The sequence below is a fragment of the Parastagonospora nodorum genome (assembly GCF_000146915.1).
Source record: "Parastagonospora nodorum SN15 chromosome Unknown scaffold_8, whole genome shotgun sequence".
In the NCBI taxonomy this organism is placed as follows: Eukaryota; Fungi; Ascomycota; class Dothideomycetes; order Pleosporales; family Phaeosphaeriaceae; genus Parastagonospora; species Parastagonospora nodorum.
In genome coordinates this window covers 254,947-275,923 of record NW_001884556.1, presented here as the reverse complement: position 1 = coordinate 275,923, position 20,977 = coordinate 254,947, and the positions used below count along the sequence as shown (strand labels likewise).

The following is a 20,977-nucleotide window of genomic DNA, read 5'->3' as shown; positions in this document are numbered from 1 at the left end:
AAATTATGCCAGGCACTACTTCAGTCACGTCGAATACGTCGAGCAACAAGCGGAAGAGGAGCTCGCCAAAGTTCTACGCCGTCAAAGTGGGCCGTACGCCGGGCATCTACCACAGCTGGGAGGACTGCAAGGCGCAGACTGACGGCATCAAAGCTACATGTGAGTTGGTGTTGCGATCTTCCTTTCCATACTAATGGATGCCAGTCAAGAGCTTCCCCACCCTTACCGAAGCAGAAGCGTTCATGAAAGGCTCGAGCAACTCCTCGCCGAAACCAAGCGCAGGAAACAAATTCTATGCCGTTGCGATCGGACATGTACCGGGTGTCTACACAGACTACGCCAGTGTGCAGGCCCAAACAAGGAACTGTGCCGGTGCGAAACAACAAAGCTTTGCAACCCGCGAAGAAGCACAGGCTTTCGTGAACGGGTTCAGGCGCGATCCAAGTGTTCCAATCAGTCTTCGAGGTGACCTGTCCGAGGTCTCATCTTTGACGGCTAGTAAGGAGAGCAAAGCGAGCGAGGCTCCACAGAAGAAGCAGAAGAAGAACGATGCAGCAGCGCCGGCTCTGACAAACGGCGATATCAAGTATGAGCCTGGCTTGGGCCCACTTCCAGAGGATGCGGAGGACGGCTTTGACCCAACGCTCAAGCTCGATCTAGAGTCTGGCAACATCCGCGTCAAGACCGAGGCAGAACTCAGCAGAACCAAGCTGCAGCCGACTGGTGACTTCACTGGTATAATCAACGTGTATACAGATGGAAGCGCGTTGGGAAATGGAAAAGTCGGGGCTGTCGGAGGTGTAGGCGTCTACTTTGGCCCCAACGATTCAAGGTTAGTGATCCCACGACGTTTCGCGTGCTCAACTAACAATGGTTACAGAAACATCTCCGAGCCTTTACGTGGCAGCCGACAGACGAACCAGCGCGCCGAGCTGACCGCCGTTGCCAGAGCTCTAGATCACATCCCCATAGATCGCTCCGCCCTCATCCACACAGACTCGAATTACTCTATAAAGTGCCTCACGGAGTGGTTTCAGAAGTGGGAGAAAAACAACTGGAAGTCGTCATCAGGCAAAGACGTTGAAAACAAGGACCTGGTCGAACCCATCATTGCCAGGATCCGCGAGCGTGACATGTGTCGAGCAAAGACAGATTTCAAGTGGATCAAAGGACACGCAAACGACCCGGGAAACGTTGCGGCTGATCTTTTGGCTGTTCAAGGCTCGCGAACGAGCACTCCGGAGCTGCGCAATGGCGATATCAAGACTATCTCGGCTACGCTCAACACCTCTGCAATCGATTACGACTCAAATAATCTCCGGGATCAGAAGCACAGCGACACATATACTGGGAAGATGGAGCCGATGAACGAGGATGATTGGGACAAGACCTTTGCTGATCTAGCTGCCGATGCGACCGCACAGGAACCTGCGACATACGAGCAAGGATTGCCGTCTAGTGTACTTGATCAGTTGGCGGAAGATGTGACGTAGGATAGCCAAGAGACTGCGAAGCAGGTCACGAGCGGCGATGCGCCTGGTGTGGCTGGTTCCATGAAGGACGTGCGGTGAAGCGATCAGGGCAGCAGCAGGAGGCCCGTTCAATAGCCTGAAGCTATAAACGGTGTCACTGGACTTCGACTGCGACGGCAAAGCTATGCGAATATATCCAGGCGTTCTGGTCATCTTCCACCGTAAGTGGCAATATGGGGTAGCGTGTCGCACTGCCTGTCACCTTCACTCCACTATGCACATTCTGGCCGAAGGCGGGCCCACTTTTCCTAGCGCATATATCTCCTGCTCACCTCTCCATGTATCCATCCGCCTTAGCTATCTGCCTCCGTACGACCCACATAATTCGTGAAGATGGCAGACCCCGCTTGGAACGACGAACAGCCTATCCGGATTCATCCAGATTTCGCCCGACAGCTCGAGTACCAGCAGCTAGAACTCTGTGTACACCCTTGTGGATGCCTCAGCACTCGCAAGAAAGTCGCAACGCCCTCACTTGTCCGCACCATCGTCTACAACATCCTCGTCTATATCATCGTTGCGATCGTCACTGCGTACCTGCTCGTGCAGGCCATGGAGGCGATATCCTTCCTCCTCAACCCCCACATCGGAATGATCTTACAAGTCAGCTGGATCGCTTTCCTCATGATGTGCGGCCTGTTTCCACCCATGATATGGGAGGCCAACGGGGAGAACGATGCCTTCGAGCCGCCACCATTGCCGCGCAACGTTGGATGGCTAGTAAACTGAAGTGTACCACGGTTCTTTCGGACCCCAGGAACCACCATCACACAGGCGAAGCTATAAGAGCATTATTTTCTTGTCTCACACAACATGCGCAACACACATACATATTACACACAAATCTTTTCAAAGAAAATCAGCCACTTGAGTATTCGTCGTCCTTCACGATGCCTGATCACCCCGTCGCGATGCGCGACCAACTATCCTTTGCCACCACCGCCCCAAGTACAGACAATTTACCTCACTCAAATAAACGAGCAGTACAACCCATTACCACGATCAAGAGCACAATATCCTCCATCATGTTCTACGTCCTCGCATACACCATCTCCATGATCGTACTTGCCTTCGTCACCATTTCAGTCGCTCAGATCATGTCCATCTCCGCCCCACTCTGGATTGCTTGGTTGGTTGGCGTGGTTTGTGCGGCTGCTGTGTATGAGGCGTGGTGGGAGATTGGAGGGTGGTAGAGGGAGGATGTGTTGCTTGGGTAAGGGGGGAGGGAGAGAGGGAGAGAGGACAGGGGAGGAGAGGGGATTCGTATGAAATCAATATAGGCTTTTTTGTGGGTTATTTGATGGGGGTGGGTTTTTGAGTGCGGTGATTTCGTTCCGTGCTTGTCTACTAACACCAAGCCTGGATTTGTATAAGCGAGCTTTGATAAAGCAATCGTACTAACGAGCTGTTTGTTGGTGGACAAGCATTGTCGTGCCTGGTCGGATGCTCGCTTTGGTGTATAAAGCGCTCTCTGCTACCGGTCTTAACACTCAGCACTACAAGTCCTGCGTCACCATGAGCAATTACATCAACAAGCTTCCACCAGAGCTGAGACTCGCTGTGCTCCAACACGTGAGTTACAAAAGCCCGTTGCGAGCGCTAACTAACATTTCCATTTTAGGTGTCACATGATGATTTGAACAACATGTGTGTTCTCGACTATTCCTGGCGGGATGAGGTCACACCCGTTCTTTGGGGGGATTTCGACTCAGACCTCTCTGACACGAACAAGCAAAGACTCGACATGGTCCTAACTCACAGGTACCAAAGATTTTTCAAGCACCTACGCAATCTCTACATTTGAAAGTCTACTCGCACAAACCAAAGCGATTGGATGTTGAGGTTTCAGCAACTCATTGACGCCATAACACCTCACACTCTAGTCAAAGTCGTCGTGACTAACGCTATCGACAGCGGGACTCTAGGCATGTTGATCATGGACCAGAAGAATTTAGTCGAGCTATCGGTGCCAATCCTTGACAGCCAGAGACCCCCAGGCCCCAGCTTCGTGGATGGAAACCTAGGATCGCTCAAAAGACTGAGTATATTCACTAATGCGGATCAAGCAGGCTATGATGGATGGCTGGAGAATACGACCGCATTGGAAGTTCTGAAGGTCTGGAGCCTGCGAACTTCATTGGCTTCTCTGTTCATTATTGTCGACTTCTTGAACGATATACTCTCGTTTTACGGGGGCGAAGATGTATCTCAACAGGATCATCCGCTCAAGGGCTCTCACTGAAAGTGAGAGCTGCGACGATAACTGGATGGCCTCTCTAGACAAAGTCTTGCTCACAGTCGACAGACTGGAGTACATCTACCTATCGGACTCATGCTCTGAGTTGACCGGGACACAAGGTCTAGTAGCCCACCATTGGCAACTCTCCGTCCTCTTGGATGGACCCTCAGATCGACTGGGACGAGGCCGAAGTAGATGCAGAAGTTCTTTGCGAGAATCTACGCGAAATAGGAAGGGACCTTGAGCTACTCGAGGAGTTTGGAATCAGTCTCACGGATGTAAACTTCGACGAGTGGGAACACAATGAAATCTGGTAATTAGATCGTGGAGCCGATTCGACCGCCACCAGGAAACTTGTAGACCAACTGGTAAGCATACTTCCCATGGCCCTCAACCCACAAAAGCTGACACACGTAGGACGTAATCGCAACCTTCCCCAAACTTCGCGTTCTGCGCCTCACCCAAGCACCCATCAAACTCGACGGCCTAGCCGACACCGACCCACGCATCGGCCCGTCCTACCAGCGACAATGGCGCTATCAACAATTTGCCGAGCAGAGACTCCAGCGTCTGGTCAAGAAGGGGTCGAAAGTCCAACTCCTTGCCTTCAGCCCCACGATTTCGCACGCAGATGAAGTTGTGCTTGAGGATGGCAATGGGCATAGGTGGCCTCACTACTACTACCTTCGCAGGGAGACACAGATCATGCTCCCTGGTGGTAAATACGCCACCAAGGTATATGCGATGCCGGTCAAGAAGGACGAGATTGAGGATTACATGCGGTGGCCAAGGGTGTTGAACGATCCATAGAGAACGGTGTTATTGGCTGAATGACGGGTTCTGCGTGGTACCGGGCAATCCCGCGGACCTGTTTTGCGCTTTCTTCTTACGCGTAGCTTGCTTGCATTATCTGCCAGTTTTTCTTTTCTGCAATTAACCCATTTACAAAATGCACTGTTGCTGGTTTCTCTTACCTGAGAGTCCCTTCTATCCCAGGTCTGTATGTTTGCCAAGCCTGTATGTGGAAACGTGCTGTGCTTCCACTTCCCTCGGAGCAGTGCATCTTGCAGTCCTACCCATCGCGTACAGGTGCTGGATTAATGTCTGCACGCTCTATTTCACTCCCACAAACTATTAAAGCATAGTTGTTGTCTCATACATAGGCTAGGATAGACTCATTCAATTCTGGGGCTTCGTAAGAATGTAGTTGAAGTACTCGTGTGACAGCACGGAGGACAGTTACGAGCGTAGATTCACAAAACGTAGCTAGATAGTGTGACCTAAGTCGACCATGACCCGGGTCTTCTTTCTAATGTTATATCGCCTGTTGCACTTCATTCGAGAACCCGAAATAACACTTGGCGGGTCACAGTGTAGGGTACGTTCTGTTAAAAATGGCACCTAAATCTTCACTAGGCGTCGACGGAATTCCTGCTCGCCGGAAAGCTGAAGAGGTAGCCTGCCTGCATATCAAAGATATCTTTAGGATTAGGTAGAGAATGGTACTGCTGCGTATGTATCCAGGCACCCTTGAGGTTATGCTTAGTATATCTTTGAAAAACATCGGCATGTGTAGTGCCAGAGCTGAATCGCTGCTATTAAGGATTGCCAATACCGCCACTTCCTATCACAAACTTCTCGGCCTCCTAGTCCTGTCGCTCAATTTCCAAGGCTTACAAGAATATTCTAGTGCGCATAGTAGAGACAAATCACGCCTGCGTGATAGCTAGCAGAAAATGAAAACGATGCGATGGCGAACAACAATCATCCATGATCGATATAAGGCCGAGAATGGAGCTCGGCTGGTCCTTGTTACCACTAGAAACCTGAACAGCATGTGCGACCATACTGGCGTTCTACCGCGTGAGTTGAGGAAGATGATCTGTGAGCAGGTATGTCCGACCATCTTTTCGCTCCACATTCTGTTGGCTTGCTACCATCTCGATCATCACCACCAAACATCTTCTATGGTAATGTGAGCAGCTTGTGTGACCACATATAGTGGGTATCGAGCTAAGCCAACACATTATAAGCACCGTTCAAGCTATCGCTAATCGATCACAGGTACAGGGCGCATCGCGAAAACGTCTGTGTCTCGTAAACAGGTTATGGAGCATATCCGCTGGCCAAGTCATATGGCACATTTGTGAGATTAAGATATTCGAAAAAAACTCAACTTGGAAGCGCTGCTCAGCTTCCGACCCGGCGGCTTTCTCGACAGCGTGAGAGATCGCAATGTTCAAGTCCTCAGTAGCCAGAACACAATCAGCCTAGACCGTACAAGAACCCGGCTTCTGAATATTCTCTGTTCCATCCCGCGAGAGCAAATGGTTTCATTCACAATGTACCAGCAATCAATGGATTCTTTGGCATTTCACATGCTCGTCATGGGGCATACGCGTCTTCGTCACATTGCCGTGCCGACAGTCAATCTGAAGCCACCAAATCTTGGTTACGTCTCTGGAAATTTGTAGGATCTGAAGAGTTGGCATGTCTTTGTGAATGCAAATCAGGCAGGAATTGATGCGTGGTCCGCCCATATGCCGTCAGTCGATGTACTATTGGTAACAGAACAGCTTAACGGTAGCCGATCACACTTTCGACCTTGCTCTGTCTCTTCTGTAATGGAAAGTCTCCGCAGACTGTCTCTGAAGAATCTGGACTTACAACCTCAATCCAGCAGGCTGGGTGCGTGGACAAGTGTCTCTCTGCTGCAGCATCTTGAGATCCAAGACAGCCAGAACATCGGTCGCTCCCTAGACGACGTAAGCAGCGTATGTACAAAGCTGAGAAGTTCAAATCTGACAAATCTCTTCATCGCCGAGGACTCCCATTCAGGATGGATAGTCAGTTTTAGATAGTTTCTTGAAAGCCTTTGAGGGGTTGGAAGATATTTTCGTGTCTACCTCATCCGCCGAGTTTGTTGCAGTCGACTCCCTTCGTCACCACCTAGCAACTCTGAAATTCGTAGTGGTCAACCCCCTCAACAAGTGGGATCACATAGGGCAGAGCGATGGAAGTGTCAATCACATGTACCAAAGCACAAACCTGAAGTATATGGCCACCTACTGCCCACTCATTGAAGAGCTTGGGACTAGTCTTGTGCATGTAGACTTCGAAGACATGGAAGAGGCCTTCATTATCCTGGAAGTACCCATCTTGCCTGTTGAAATACAGCCCAAATCAGCTTTGGTAAGTGTCTCAATCGATTTTTTAAACTTCTGCTAACGCTTTCAAAGGACGCTCTCGCTACATTCCCCAACCTCCGCGTACTGCGACTGACGCAGCCACCGATCAAACTCGCGGATGAAGTTGAAACAGCGGAAACCCCTAAACGCGCGCGACAATGGCAATATCGAGAGTTCGCAGAACATATCTTCCAGTCACCAGCTGGATAGAGGTTACTAATTCAGCCTGCTAACTTGGTAGTGCAGGACATCATAGTCGCATGGTGTGACAAACGGTTGGACTTAAACGCAGGATGGCTTTCAAATTGGTCATTTCAATCCCTGACTTGGATCTGAGTTCACTGCTATCTAGAAGATGGCAGTTCCATTTACGTGGGATGAAACACCAGCTGAAAGAGTCAGTATCCATTTGAAGATTTGTCAAGATGGATGACACGTACCTGGGCAGTTCGCCGGTGCTGAAGTAAAGAAGAAGAACCACCTGCTCTTTTCGCGGCAAGTCTGCGCCAGCTTTTCCCAAATCCAACATCTCTCCGAGTGGCATACCCCAAAGCGCCAAGATGTACTCGTGTAGATGGTAGTCTAAGATGTCAGGAGAACGCACGAGATGAACGGACGCTGCAACTGACCTTCGTGTGTGGGCCATGCCTCAAAAGCAGGCGCATCGCCAGCAACGCTTGAAAAGTAGCAGTCGTGAAGCCAGTCGAGAATCTTCTGCTCCTGACTCACGCCAGCATAGCGCTGACCATCTTCGCCGTCCTTACCAGTGCCATGTCTCAACGCAGCTTTCGTGCGATCGGCATCGGATTTGTTATCGTACGCTTCTTTCCAGCCGCTGCGGATGAACAGCATGTCTCCGATCTTGATGTCGCCGCCTTGCGCAGCGGGTCGGATGTCAATACCCTGGTCTTTGCCACATTCGTAAAGTGCCTCCCACGAAATTGGATAGTAATCGTATGGATCATAATTAATGCCCTTTTTGTGTGCGTAGCCTCGGTAATCGAGCAGTACTCCACGCCCAGCGATACCGTGCTCAGCCCAGTGGTGGATGGAACATTTATGGTTTGCTGATGGCCCAGTAATGTCCGTTCCCTTCGTCTATTCCGAACGTGAGCATTTGCCATGTTGCGGACATTCATTTACTTACGCCGTTATAAAACGAACCACTAGCGAAATGAGCAAAATGCCTAAAGCCCTATGAATCTGGTCAGTAAATCACTCAATGTATCCGTAATGCCCTGTCACTTACATCCCATTGCGTTCCCGATTGCGTGTTCATGGTGTACAAATCATCGTAAGCATACCCTTCAGCAAGCGTCTTGATCTCATGCTGAAAGACCTCTCGACCGAATGCAGGCTGATTGGGAACATTCAACGGTAGACTGGCACGTGATCAGCATTATTAGTTCATAGTGTTGCTCGTTCTTCAGGCATACTTCACGGGTACAATCTCTCCAGTTCTGATCTCCCTCCCTGCTGCGGCTACACGTGTGGGTGTCAGGAGATTTAAGCGGCCGATCTGAAAGGCTGTCAGTATTCAATCGACCGTCCTAAGTACGGCGCGCACGTAGTCATTGTCACCCCAAACCCAAGCCGCTTCCTCCGGCGCGCCCGGTATCTGAGGTAGCTCCTTTCTCGTCGGGAACTTCGTACAGTCGGGGTCCCAGGGAATGGTAGTTGCAGTCTCGTTCATGGTCAAAAAATCCTTGATCTGCGTCAAACGCTGGCCAGCTGTGTTCTTGGGATCAGTCATGATGATGCTTTTAGTATTGTACCGACCGCTTGTTCAGATTGAAATTGACAACGGTGTGCAAAGTAAATTTACAAATGAGCTGGGAATTCGATGCTCTATTCAACCGAATGATGCACGATGACCGTCACCCCGCTTTTCGTTGCCGTCTTGATGGCGTAAGTAAACGCGCCGAGGCATTGTGGGGTTGAGCTGGCGGAGCCGGCCTGACTTCTACAACACGACTCGCCCTGTCAATTTCGGTGGCCCTTCGTGAATCACTCGCGAGAGTCTCGGTCTCACGACTACTCGTTTACCATTTCAAATGTTGAGCGGTTGAAATGCACGCTCGGCGATTGGTTGTAAAGTGACATCTGGGTGGAAGCAGTAGTGACGTCAACAGGAGGTTAGACCGCGGCTTCTCCCCTTTCCGCACATGGCGCACCCCTGCTTGTGCACAACTCAATGGAAACGAAGTATCGATACCTCTTGAACGGAGTGCCCGCCCACACCTGTACTCACAAGTATTCTAAGTCATTGCTATCTCTCCAAGGTTCTTGTACCCGTGCGATTTTTTTGTTTTCCACCACCAGATCACGAATAAGAGCAGGTTGATGGACTCCATGCCAGCGAGGCCAACGCCAGCCCAGAATGCGAATCGCTATTTGTTGTTAGACTGCCCTTTAGCTATTTACAACTGCTCACCATCTCAGTGCACATTGTGCTAAAGTCAATGTCTCGATAATCGAATCTCTCGTCTTGGTGTGTGCAGCTCCAGGAGCTATGCTGTTGTCAGCTTTCGCGTATTGTCCTAAAACAGCAAGATCTAAACTCACAGCAAATCCCAATTGGTCTTGTTTGTATCCCAGGAGCCATAGTATGCAGTTACGATGATCCATACGATGAGGCAAATCGATGATATGACAATAGTTGTCACATTACCAGTCTTTGTCATTCTTCGCACCTGCAAAAGCATTCAGCACGTTTCTCATCGCTCTCATGCATACTTCTACTCACATTTTTGTGGAAGCTCGCGACGACTAGCACCAGACTGAAGATGCCAGCCAAAAGCGCAGCTGCTAAGAGTGCGTACGAGGGATACAGTTTCAAGACGTCAGGCCACACCGGAAAGGTTCCGCTGCCATCTCTGTATGGGTTTGTAGCATGCTTCGTTTGGCTGTATGATCGTATCGTTTGCGCAAGCAGGATCACAATCGCCGCGCAAGTTGCGAGTGATAATATGCGAAGTACTAGACGAGTAAGATATACGGCGCGGTATTCGCGGATGTCTCCGCTGGCGTTGCGCTCCTGAGCTTGTTGCCGACGGTCGACAAGTAGGATCTCCGCGGCATTGTTCTCCATCGCGCCACTCCTTTCAATCGATGAAATGAGATGTATTTGTCGAAAATTTAGGCATTCATGAGGGAGCCATTTGTGCGAACGGACAGGTATCGTAAATTATTGGACCACGAAGCTGACACACCGGCTGTAGCGTTGACCCAGGCATCCCGATCCTGCCGCGGCATGCCCCGGAAAGGTGTTGCCAAAAATACGTTCCAATGTTTTTTACTTACTCGGCACTGGCTTCAATCACGTGCAATTTGTAGTTTTTGACCGACCCGGATTTGAAATCAAACAGCGAAGCGGGTACATCTTTATACCGAACTCGCAAAGGGAAAAGGGAAAGGCTACTGATCCGCGAACGAGATGAATAAATTGTGTGAGCATGGCCTGTGCTTTCGACATTCCATTGTCATCATTGTAACATCGTGATCACTCTTGTAGCCATCAACTAGGTATTTAAAAAATTATCGGTTCTCTCCACAGCGTCACATCCTCGTCTTGCGTATCCTCATCCTCAGGATCACGATCGCGACCGCGTTCGTTCGACATTGCGACTCCACACCAGCCGATCATCCCTGCACCGACTTTCACGAAGCCGCCGCCGCCACAAAACCTCAAAATTCCTCAGCGACACCTCTAGTCGGTGCCATTTAACACATACCCTCAGTAACAAGTCACCAAAAAACTTTATGCTAACTAGCCTTCCCCCCCTCCCAATCCTGTTGAAAAGAAAAGCACACCCCTCAAGCACGGCTTCCCACTTCTTTCCTGTCGGTTCTCCGTACATGTCGAACAGACGCGGTTGGTTTTTCACCAATGTCAACCCGGACTATCCATCGTCCGTTTTGCCTGCTGCCATGGGATGAGATTGTCGTTGGTGCCGAAGACAATGTGTGTTGGCGACTTGTAATTGCCCCTAACGATCTGAGCGTACAGGCTCCCCTGTAAGATCTCTTCATTTGACGGCTGCGCCATGCTCTACCATGTTGCATCTTTGATTCGCCCAGCATGCTTCGCACTTGGGAGACCTCTAAACAGAATGGGAAGCGTCTGGCCGTGCCAGTGCATGTGCAGGACGATGCGAGTCCGCGCATCTTTCGGAGCTATCCAACCAGCCATGGCCACCAGCTTGGACGGGACGTTGTACGCCGTGATTGGCGCAGGATAAACTCCATCAAGGAGGTCGAACTTATCTTCCGCGTAGGCATCCGTGTGGTCTGGGACGTTTGGTTGGGTCCAGAACTCGTCTTCGTAGTCGGTTATGGATGAGTTTGAACCGGCTTCTATCCACGTAGCCTGTCCGAGATCCGTCTCGATGCGTTCAACGGTATCTCCTACATATACTGGCGTGCAGGTGTGGTCAGCGATGAGCTTTGCAGTGGGTACGCTCCACATCCCACTCCTGGAACACGTCTCGATGGGTATTTTGGGCTCCTTGAACGTCACGCTACTCGCCAGTGCATTTAGCTCAGGGTAGCTCAGGGAAGATGGGGTTACAGAAGCGCGAGTGGAAACCATGAGACACATTGAGCATTGTGTATTCGATTCGACTCCGCCAGAGAATAGCGCCGAGACTCTCGACAGCAGCGGCAGACCCAACGATAACGTGGCTTTTAGGTCCGTTGAAGGATGCGATCTCCAATTCAGGAGTTGTGGAGTCTTGTTGATAGACAAAGGCAATCAGTACCCTTGTTTCGTTTTCGTCAGCCTCCAAAGCAACCATGGAGCCACGTTCTGGTCCCCATCTGTCTCTCATCAGGACCGCGCGTTCAGTTCCAGGCGCACTAATCCGATGAACATTGCTCTCAAGTCGTAGCGCTATAATGGTGTGTATTCGTGTATTTAGCCCTATGAACTACATGCTGGAGTGACATAACTCGGGTCCAAAATGGCGGCAGAAGCTACACTGTAGGGTGGCTGTAACAACTGAATGCACTGGATGTGATAAGCCGACTTTCTCCCCCACGCGCTTCATTTGGGAACGATGCATACCTCTACGCATCGTTCGACTTTGGCCATGTACACTAACCTGTATGTCTCCAAAACCACTATTGAACACCCCAGAATTCTAGTTCCTGCTGATCCAGTCTTTCTGGTATCGTCCCTATCTTTGCCCAATGTGACTGTGTGGACAATCGAGCCGTAACAGGAAGGCTAAAGAGCGTCCCATAAAATAGTATCCTTATATCGCGCAGTGCCAACATATGCATGTAGTCTTGATAAAAGAAAAGTGATTCGAGTTGCAGCTGTGCACTGTAGATGTGATAGAGCCAGGATAACACATCAAGGGCGCGTGTAAGGATGTTCATCACCAACGCCAAGTATCTTCGGTGGGCGAACTCAGGTCTTTGCTGACTGTATCGCCCGTAGCCATCCTATCTTGGACAGTCTAATATGCAGGTTGCTAATCAAGTAGATCATACATTCATTGTGATCTACCTGGTATGATCTCGAATCTCACCCGAAGAGGATCATCAGCATTGAACGGCTGCGGGGTATTGCAACGATACTTCACGCCTTTACTGTGTTCAAGTTGTTGAGTACCGGTGTCAGGACACAGGTCTGCACCTACTGCGCCAGCATGCCAAAAAGGTAACAATGATCAATCTCAGCATTGATCATGCTGTGCAGAATAGTATATATCGTACAGGCCTGCCGCGCGGCCTTACAACCGGGATACTCGGTAATTCTGCAACCCCAAGATCAAGCGATGAACCATGAGCTTTACTACGGACATCAGAACTTCCATGGGGTTCAACCAATGTTGATCCAGATGTATTTTTCCACGCGCACTGCAGTTTTCAGCGTTTAAACTTCCCTCTGGTCATTAGCAACAACTTGAAGAGCGTAAAGATGGAAGGCGAGCTGTATTCACTCTAGATACAGTTCAATCAATAGACTGTCGTTATACTTCAGAACGCTGGACGTGATCTCATGTGCAACTTTTGCGTCCACTTGCTTGAAACTTACGGTGACATGGCCCTTATTCTCTGGCGTGGTGGTCGGGCACGAAGCATTGTGTGGAAAGTCCAGCATCAACGATAGAGGCGTTCCAACGTCATCGAGTGTCCCATCACGATCCCCAAAAACCTGGGCTGTATTCGTCGTGCGGTTGTCAAGAGCGCTGAAATCTATCCCGTGCAAAGGCAGAGCAGCTGAAGTTGCGAATCCAGAATTTGGGTATGATGGTTTTGAAAGCATTGTTTCAGCTATATTGGAGCAACTGGAGGAGTTCCCGGTGCTTGATGTCATGCATATTTACTGTTTATCAAAAACCAGGGGATCGGTTGTAAATTCTAGCCATCTCTACATATGGTTTATGTTTGAGGATTCGCCGGTCTCGTTGATATCGATAGCACGAGAGACCTCTCTGCTGTTGTATGCAGATGAAGGCTCTACTTCACCTCTTCCTTCAACAGAGGAATGCGGCGCTTCGGTTTCACAATCGACATCTATGTCCTGGAAACTCTGTTCCACATATGCATAGTCGAACACCAACTCTACGTCCAGGGAAAAGAACGGCGATCTTGTTCCAAGGGAAAATTATGCCATTTTTATGATCTGCTCGAGTTAGCATCAGACTTTGGTCACATGTCCGCGACAATACCGCGATGTGCCCAGGATGCAACGGATGTGGCGGACGGGAATTGTTTAGGATGCAACGAACTCGCCCGGTGGGAGCATCTTTACGTTAGTTCCCGTCGGTCCAATAGCGATCGCGTGACAGCACACAACTCTCTAAGAGCTCGGCAGAATTACCTTAAAGTCTTACACGAGCACGGAACACGCCGTCTTCTTCCTCTGTCCACCATCGTCGTCCTCGCTCTGCAGCCATTCAAATCACGTGACAAATCAGACCTTGAGGTTCAAGGCGGTGAATTGGTAAGCGTAGTTTTAGCAAGGCCCGAGTTGGGGCAGTAGCATGAGACGCTTTGTTCTTGGGATGCGTAAAAGCCGCAATCAGCTGATAGCTGCAGTCAGACTCACCTGCAGTGAGATTCGGCTCAGTCACATTTTCCTGCAGTCAGCGGGCAGCTTATCTAGATGTCTAGTTTCACACGCTTCACTATCCGAAAGTAGACTCAGGGCCTCTGCGTCGCAAAATTCCCGAAGACAACATCTCGCTTAAGTTAATAAGCCGTCGTTACGTTTGCAGGGTGGTGACTTTCAACAACCACAGAGTACTCTCTGCGTATTTGACAACACTCAGCTTTCTGGGAGACTCCTCTCAATCCCATGCGCAGTACAGAAAAGTTTCAAAATCCATCATGTCGACTTTCCTATCACCAGGACTCAGTCTGGACCGTGACTCAGCATCGGGTATACGTACCTTGCCCGAACTCGTCGAATTCCACGTCAAACACAACCCCCAGCACAGATTCTGCATCCAAGCAGAGAAGCCTTTAATCGAAAATGGTGCATATCAATTGACACCCGTAAGCTATGAGCGCCTCCAGCAGGCCATCCTTCGATGTCAAGCATGGCTGAGACACAACGCTCCAAACATCCATGCTTCTTTCTTGGACGATCATGGCATTGTGAAGAGATGCGCATCTGTCGCTGTGCTCATGGAGAGCCATACTGGTCTCGCCGTTTTCATCCTCACTCTGATGGGCATGGGCGTTCCGGTTGTCCTACTTTCGACACGCCTAAGCCCGGTCGCGATCAGCCACCTCATGCGAACAACTCGGGCTCAGCACGCGTTAGTGTCCCAACGTCTTCAGCCTCTTATTGTCGAGGCACGCTCTATCAGAAATTCCGAGTTGGACAAAGAGTGCAGTCCCGAAGTCTACATCGCGCCAGGGTATGAGATATTCCTTGATAAAGTTCCAGTCACCTACGATGGAAAGATAGCGCATCCCAATCACTTCATCTCGGAAAGTGATTGCCAGGCTCTGATACTGCATTCATCGGGGACTTCAGGACTTCCAAAACCGGTTTACTGTTCCCACAAATCTTTCCTGGGTTTCGCAATTTGCCATAGCTTTTCTTCTGAGATTGAAGCACACAATCTTACGGTCTCTACATCTCCTTTCTTCCATGTGAGTCATTGAACCGATAAGATTGCATATCCATTCGCTCACATGATAAGGGATTTGGGCTTGTCCCGATGTGCATGTCCTTGGGTATTGGGAAGACGATGTGCCTAACTCCACCCTTCTCCATTCCAACAGGTACCTCAGTAGCAGCACTTCTGGAGGAGTCCGGAGCCAAAGCTTTGTTGGCAGTACCATCGATCATCGAGGAAATCGCATTGCTCCCAGGCGACCGAGGCGTTCGAATTCTCCAAAACCTCGACTTTGTTGCTTTTGGTGGAGGCATGCCCAAGGACTCTGTTGGGAAGAGGCTTCAAGTGGCAGGGGTGAGACTGATCAATCATTACGGAGCAACAGAGACTGGCCCGTTATCGCCTTTCTTTGTGCCCACGGAGTCTTATGACTGGCACTATATCAAGCTTCGGCCTGACACCTTTGCGCCATTGGAGGTCCAGCTGGACCCTGTTGATGCTCATGATTGTACGTTCAAGATGAGCATGCGTCCTTTTGGGTGGACTGAGCGCTTTGAACTCCAGGATGTTCTTGTTCGGAAACCAGGGTCACATGAAGAAGACATGGAGTTCTCAATCCAGGGTCGCAATGATGACTTGATATGCCTTGCGACCGGAGAAAAGGTTCGTCCGACAATCTTGGAGTCTCTCCTGCGTCAGCATCACGGCGTCAAAGCGGCCACAGCATTCGGAGATGGCCGATTTGAGCTTGGTGTCATTGTGGAAACAATCGAACCCCTTGAAGCCAGCCGCATTGAAGCATTCAAAGCGTCCATTTGGCCACTCATCGAAGAAGCTGGCCATTCCATGGATGCACATGCGAGGATATCGTCACAGGCAGCGGTCCTGGTTTTTCCTCCCGGTTTGCTGCCTAGATCCGACAAGGGTACTATACTTCGGCTAGAAGTGGCCAAGACGTTTTCGGAGGAGATCGACCAAGTGTATCGGGAGCTTGAGTCCAACGTGACAGCACCTCCACTCGACTATTTGTCGCCAGAGACAACTATCAGAAGCTTGATAGAAGACAACATCAAGCTAGGGTCGAACTTCAATAGTTGGACTGATGAGGACGATCTCTTCGAGCTCGGCATGGACAGTTTACAAGCCGTAAAGCTACGTAGATTGCTCATAGCATCACTGAAGGCAACTAATGCTGATTCGAATGATGTTTTGAAGCCAGGAGATATCCTGGGAGACTTTGTTTATCGGCACGCTTCCGTTGCCAAGCTCGTTGAAGCAATGACTTCCAATCGTACCGTGGTAAACGATGCTTCTGACCCTCGTTGGTTGGAAGAGCTTGTTGAAGAATACTGCGTAAGGGACAGCGTACGACTGCAAAAGGCAACAGTTGCCATAACAGGAGCCACAGGCAGTTTGGGATCGCACTTCCTGAACGTTTTGCTACATGATCCCTCTGTAGATCGTGTCATATGTCTGAATAGACGTACCGGAGATGATGCAGTTACGAGACAGAAAAAGGCCTTAGCGTCACGAGGTATAGCTGTGAGCGATGAACTTTTTACCAAGGTTGAGGTCCTCGAGATCAGCTCAGCCACTGAGAATCTCGGATTGAGTGCTATGCAATACGAGTCACTTGCTCGCGAGATTACTCACATAGTGCACATCGCCTGGCCGATGAATTTCAAGATGACGCTTCCATCTTTCAATGGGACATTCAGGACCTTACAGAACTTGATTCAACTTGCATGCGATGCACATTCTCAGGCTCCGCGAAAGAGACCGAAGGTGTTATTCGTGTCTTCAATTTCAACAGTGGGGAACTATCCCGCCATCAAAGCGGAACGCATAGTCCCTGAGGTGGCTGTGGACGACCACTCCTGGACCCTGGGTGTGGGTTATGCCAAAGCTAAACTCGTGTGCGAAAAGATGATTCAACGCGCAGCCAAGGATCACCCGGAGATTGAGGCTGGGTTGGTACGTTTCGGTCAAATTGCCGGATCCAGTACCGGTTATTGGAATTCTGATGAGCACGTTGCTGCGTTGGTTGCGTCGTCTCTGACTGTCGGGAAGTTTCCTGACCTGCGAGGGGTAAAAGACCAAACCAAAACCATGTTTCTGTCAGCTAGCTAATGATGATTAGACATTGTCCTGGATGCGTGTGGATTCATGTGCGGCTGTCCTCGCTGAGGTCATGTTCCATTCCTTGCCGTTGGAGCTTGTGTATCACCTCGAGAACCCGATCCGACAAAGCTGGCAAGATTTTGCGGCAGTATTAGTCAGAAGGCTCGGGCTTCCTAAGGAATCCATTGTACCAATGGATAATTGGTTGAAGCTCGTTGATTGTGGTCCCAGCGAAGGCAACCCAGCACAGGGCCTTCTTGACTTCTTCACTAATGATTTTGTCAAGATGTCCGATGGGTCGATCGTGCTAGATACGGCTATCACTCGAAGCGTATCGCCCACGCTGAGGAAAATGTCACAAATCACTGAAAGTGATATCGCAGCTTACGTCGAATATTGGCGAAGCGTAGGTCTACTAGGACGTATGTAGATCAAGGGCGTCGGACACTTCTTCAAAGGCCTAGAGTCTGTCCGCCGGGCCGTGGGGCTTCAATGACTAGCTCCAAGGCACGCCCCGCATGGCGGCAGGGTACGGGAGCCATTGGCTTAGTAATTTGATCTTGCTCTTCGTCTCCACAGCTTCCAACTAAGATTGACTCTGCCCATACAATCTCAGTCATGGGTATCCCTGGCAGCAATGACATACAAGCTCTAATGGCTCAATTCGTCTCTTCAAACAACGTTTGGTTCCAGCGGCACGGGCACACACGACAAGTCTGATGTCCGATGCTACTGACATCGCGATATACCGCGTAGTATTCAATCCTGCAAAGATAGAAATATCTTCCTCAGTGTTTAGCAAGAATGTAATGATCGTATTCTACGCCTCGTTCCACCCTCTCATTAAACACCTTCTCATGGAACCGTTATCAGATTCATTTCCGGACCAACCGGGACTTGAACAGCCCATCTAGCTGCGAATCGACTTGATGTTGGACATCACGCCAGGGGAAGTCGTCTCCAGAGTATCCGTAAGCTCTTCCCACAGCTGCTTTTGTATTCGTAGTCCTTGCTCGCTCTTGGCCCACGCGGGAACCCACCAACTGTTGCTTCCGTCAGTAGACTGTAGGATATGGAGTCGACACAGCAAACCTACTCTTTTATTTGACACCCTGAGAGAAATTTGCCGTGGCTATCTTTGTCAGCGACGACACCATGAACCGTGGTACGGCTGCCTTCCTCGGGTGTCCGCGCAAAGATGAACCGAATTGTACCGATCAAAGCACGAGTCCGGGCATTTGTGTCGCGGGCAAGACCGGTTGAGCATACACCAGGTGCGGTCATATTCATGATCACGTTCGTCTTCTCGGCAGGGTAACGGGTGGCCCATTCGCGGAGTGCGTATAGCTGCACAAGTTTCGTCAAAGGATAGCTGGAAAGAAGGCTCAGCCGTTGTTTCTTGTGGAATTTAAATTGGTTTCTTCGAAGAAATTACTTTCATGAGAAAGTAGGCTTACCGATCTGTGATTTTGGCATCGTTCAGGTTCGCAAAGATGTTCTTTGATCCACCCTTCTCCAATTCTTTGTTCGCTTGAAGCGCCAGCGCGCTACCGACCATGATAATGTGCGGCGTGATGGTGAACTGCTGGGCCGTTTCCTGCAACTTCGGCATCAAGAGCGCGGCCAACAAGAATGGACTAACAACGTTGACTGTCATGGAGGTCTCGTTGCCCTCAACAATGGCGAATTTGTCCGTCATCACTCCGGCGTTCTCGATAAGAGCATCGATTCGCTCTAGTCCTGAGGCTTTGGCAGCAAATTCTTTGACGGACGCGAAGGATGTGAGGTCAAGCTGCCAGACCTCAACCACATTCTTCCGCCCAGTCGTGCCCTCAATGTCTGCCTTCGCCGCTTCGCCTGCTGAGATTTTGCGACTCGAAATGATGACTCGGCCTGCATCCGCTTTGACTAGGTGTCGCGCTGTCTCCAGCCCGATCCCGGTGTTGCCGCCCGTCACGATGTACGTCTTTCCACCGACATTTGCGCTGTTGATCAAAACTGGCAGTTTCTTGTACTGCTCACCGATGATTTGGAATTGTGACATGTTATCAAAGTCCGAGAAGTAGTATGGCGCTATAAGAGAAGGTAGCAATCACAAGTCGCGCGGAAAAGGGCTGAAGTACGAATGGCCATCGGAGATGCGGTGATAAGCAATGGCAGAATCTCGGAGTTATGGGTGCAAGCTGCAGGAGCAATTCAGGCTGTGAAAGAAGGAAGCCTCAAAGCTTAGTGAAAGAATAGCTTCGGTCCCGGCTTCGGCTGTATGGGGACACGGGCGGGCAGTAGCTGAGACACAACATTTAGACAGCTCGTCCGTTATTTCCGCTGTGCATACGCCTCTCTACCGCCACAAGTGCTTTGTAGGACAATAACAAAGCTGGACCAATCAGAGAATCATTGGCAGCTGTTTTGAGCGTTAGCGTACATAGTCAGTCGCTTGGCACTCGGGCCCCATCACAAGGCAAACTCGGGCTCTGATGCCGGCCAATCCCGCTTTTGAAATGTGCCATAATTGAACGACTTAGAGTAGCATGCGGTGAGCCGTAGTCTGAAGATAACGCCCCAAGGTGATGATACGCGGTCCGCGGAATCCGACGCTACTCGAGCTATCTCTCACCTACCTGGTTGGTATGGCGCAAGATTATGTTCTAGAACTAGTTGAAAGGCACACAAGGCCACCTGCTGGCGATTATGGGTACTAGTCCTAGCTAAGCAACCAGATAATACTGAAAGTGTCTTCCTCGGCTTAAAGGGAAGTGTGAAAACTTTCGTCCATAAACAGGCTTCTTCCAGGAAGGCCACTTCTAACAACAACATTCTAGCTGATGAAATGTGCCAGAAATCACATGGTTTGAGGCTTTCAAGGATGCTCTGGGCTCAAGTCTTATGTTTCCGCTGACTTCTCTTCTAGTGCTACGGAATCGTACCTGAACTGAGAATCGGGCTACCTAGCCGCTCAGTCCTGCCTTTGCATAGTTCTGGCTAGTCGAACCCTAATTTGTTACGAAAAAAAGCCAAATAATTATCGACTTAACGCCTATCTTACTTAGCTAAGCCTTACCAACTCGCACGGCGTTGGTCAGACCTCAAACGCGCTAGTGGCTTGTCTGGTCGTTCTCCTCCATGATTGGATACGCAAACGGCATGGACCATGTCGATTTCCTAAACTGGAGGGCTATCAAAGCTTGAATTTTCCACGAAGTAGGTTCATCAGCATGTAGAGGCTCTTTTCCACGTGGAAAATTGAGCAGAGCAGCCGTGGCCGCGTGGCATGGGTGGAGCGATTCTGGAACACAGGTTCACTTCGATTGTATGCTTCCAAATGTCATTTTATCTCAGATACGGAGAGTATGAGGGTGTTGTCGGCCGTCATGCTCTCACCCTATGAGCCCGTCACTATACGACGAGTGGAAGCCTAGATTACGAGAGATGGGTATGGCTTCAAGCACTGACACAGCCATGGCGTCCAAGGTTAGTCCTTCGCTTATCTTGAGAGCTGGAGCAACGTGCACCGGACGGACTAGATCATCAGATGAGGCGTAACTTGGAGGTGGTGTTGGGGGCTTCGAACGTGCGCGTAGACCAGAGAAGTGCTGATAACATGAGGAAAAGATTGGAGCGAGAAGTATACAACCCTCGAGATATTGTGCAGAATGTAACTATCACTACCTTCATCCAAACCTTTCTTTTCACTGCCTGTCTTTGCACTTCGATAGCTTAATCTTTTCAAGATGTTTGCCACTCCACTGGTGCGTGCTCTACTTGGAGCCGCTTCATTAATCTCAACAGCGTGCGGTGCTTCCATATACAACGATC

At 50.0% G+C, this 20,977-nt stretch overlaps 12 protein-coding genes across 12 annotated transcripts; 7 read left to right on the top strand and 5 right to left on the bottom strand.

The window, feature by feature from the left end:
* Positions 1-5: 5 nt before the first annotated feature.
* On the top strand, positions 6-2,591 carry SNOG_05579 (hypothetical protein; the record flags this gene model as incomplete). Its single annotated transcript, XM_001795931.1, has 7 exons — positions 6-159; positions 205-832; positions 881-1,460; positions 1,494-1,539; positions 1,673-1,693; positions 1,915-2,252; positions 2,517-2,591. 7 exons carry the CDS (start codon positions 6-8, stop codon positions 2,589-2,591), a joined length of 1,842 nt encoding a protein of 613 aa, XP_001795983.1.
* Positions 2,592-3,047: 456 nt separating this feature from the next.
* SNOG_05577 (hypothetical protein) lies at positions 3,048-3,774 on the top strand (the record flags this gene model as incomplete). The annotated part of the gene is made up of 2 exons (XM_001795930.1): positions 3,048-3,104; positions 3,340-3,774. 2 exons carry the CDS (start codon positions 3,048-3,050, stop codon positions 3,772-3,774), a joined length of 492 nt encoding a protein of 163 aa, XP_001795982.1.
* A 155-nt stretch (positions 3,775-3,929) lies between these two features.
* On the top strand, positions 3,930-4,581 carry SNOG_05576 (hypothetical protein; the record flags this gene model as incomplete). The annotated part of the gene is made up of 2 exons (XM_001795929.1): positions 3,930-4,049; positions 4,189-4,581. 2 exons carry the CDS (start codon positions 3,930-3,932, stop codon positions 4,579-4,581), a joined length of 513 nt encoding a protein of 170 aa, XP_001795981.1.
* Positions 4,582-5,062: 481 nt separating this feature from the next.
* On the top strand, positions 5,063-5,229 carry SNOG_05575 (hypothetical protein; the record flags this gene model as incomplete). Its single annotated transcript, XM_001795928.1, has 2 exons — positions 5,063-5,149; positions 5,188-5,229. The coding sequence occupies 2 exons, from the start codon at positions 5,063-5,065 to the stop codon at positions 5,227-5,229; spliced, it is 129 nt and encodes a 42-aa protein (XP_001795980.1).
* A 377-nt stretch (positions 5,230-5,606) lies between these two features.
* On the top strand, positions 5,607-5,997 carry SNOG_05574 (hypothetical protein; the record flags this gene model as incomplete). The annotated part of the gene is made up of 2 exons (XM_001795927.1): positions 5,607-5,663; positions 5,836-5,997. 2 exons carry the CDS (start codon positions 5,607-5,609, stop codon positions 5,995-5,997), a joined length of 219 nt encoding a protein of 72 aa, XP_001795979.1.
* Positions 5,998-6,113: 116 nt separating this feature from the next.
* SNOG_05573 (hypothetical protein) lies at positions 6,114-7,169 on the top strand (the record flags this gene model as incomplete). Its single annotated transcript, XM_001795926.1, has 4 exons — positions 6,114-6,241; positions 6,413-6,545; positions 6,652-6,963; positions 7,011-7,169. 4 exons carry the CDS (start codon positions 6,114-6,116, stop codon positions 7,167-7,169), a joined length of 732 nt encoding a protein of 243 aa, XP_001795978.1.
* A 372-nt stretch (positions 7,170-7,541) lies between these two features.
* Positions 7,542-8,712, bottom strand: SNOG_05572 (hypothetical protein; the record flags this gene model as incomplete). The annotated part of the gene is made up of 3 exons (XM_001795925.1): positions 7,542-8,057; positions 8,209-8,316; positions 8,518-8,712. 3 exons carry the CDS (start codon positions 8,710-8,712, stop codon positions 7,542-7,544), a joined length of 819 nt encoding a protein of 272 aa, XP_001795977.1.
* A 505-nt stretch (positions 8,713-9,217) lies between these two features.
* Positions 9,218-10,050, bottom strand: SNOG_05571 (hypothetical protein; the record flags this gene model as incomplete). Its single annotated transcript, XM_001795924.1, has 4 exons — positions 9,218-9,349; positions 9,394-9,469; positions 9,525-9,652; positions 9,706-10,050. The coding sequence occupies 4 exons, from the start codon at positions 10,048-10,050 to the stop codon at positions 9,218-9,220; spliced, it is 681 nt and encodes a 226-aa protein (XP_001795976.1).
* Positions 10,051-11,010: 960 nt separating this feature from the next.
* SNOG_05570 (hypothetical protein) lies at positions 11,011-12,034 on the bottom strand (the record flags this gene model as incomplete). Its single annotated transcript, XM_001795923.1, has 3 exons — positions 11,011-11,479; positions 11,556-11,850; positions 12,025-12,034. The coding sequence occupies 3 exons, from the start codon at positions 12,032-12,034 to the stop codon at positions 11,011-11,013; spliced, it is 774 nt and encodes a 257-aa protein (XP_001795975.1).
* Positions 12,035-12,833: 799 nt separating this feature from the next.
* Positions 12,834-13,233, bottom strand: SNOG_05569 (hypothetical protein; the record flags this gene model as incomplete). The annotated part of the gene is made up of 2 exons (XM_001795922.1): positions 12,834-12,908; positions 13,003-13,233. 2 exons carry the CDS (start codon positions 13,231-13,233, stop codon positions 12,834-12,836), a joined length of 306 nt encoding a protein of 101 aa, XP_001795974.1.
* Positions 13,234-14,300: 1,067 nt separating this feature from the next.
* SNOG_05568 (hypothetical protein) lies at positions 14,301-17,170 on the top strand (the record flags this gene model as incomplete). The annotated part of the gene is made up of 3 exons (XM_001795921.1): positions 14,301-14,913; positions 15,222-16,511; positions 16,581-17,170. 3 exons carry the CDS (start codon positions 14,301-14,303, stop codon positions 17,168-17,170), a joined length of 2,493 nt encoding a protein of 830 aa, XP_001795973.1.
* A 901-nt stretch (positions 17,171-18,071) lies between these two features.
* On the bottom strand, positions 18,072-19,205 carry SNOG_05567 (hypothetical protein; the record flags this gene model as incomplete). Its single annotated transcript, XM_001795920.1, has 3 exons — positions 18,072-18,204; positions 18,258-18,533; positions 18,619-19,205. The coding sequence occupies 3 exons, from the start codon at positions 19,203-19,205 to the stop codon at positions 18,072-18,074; spliced, it is 996 nt and encodes a 331-aa protein (XP_001795972.1).
* Positions 19,206-20,977: the final 1,772 nt, after the last annotated feature.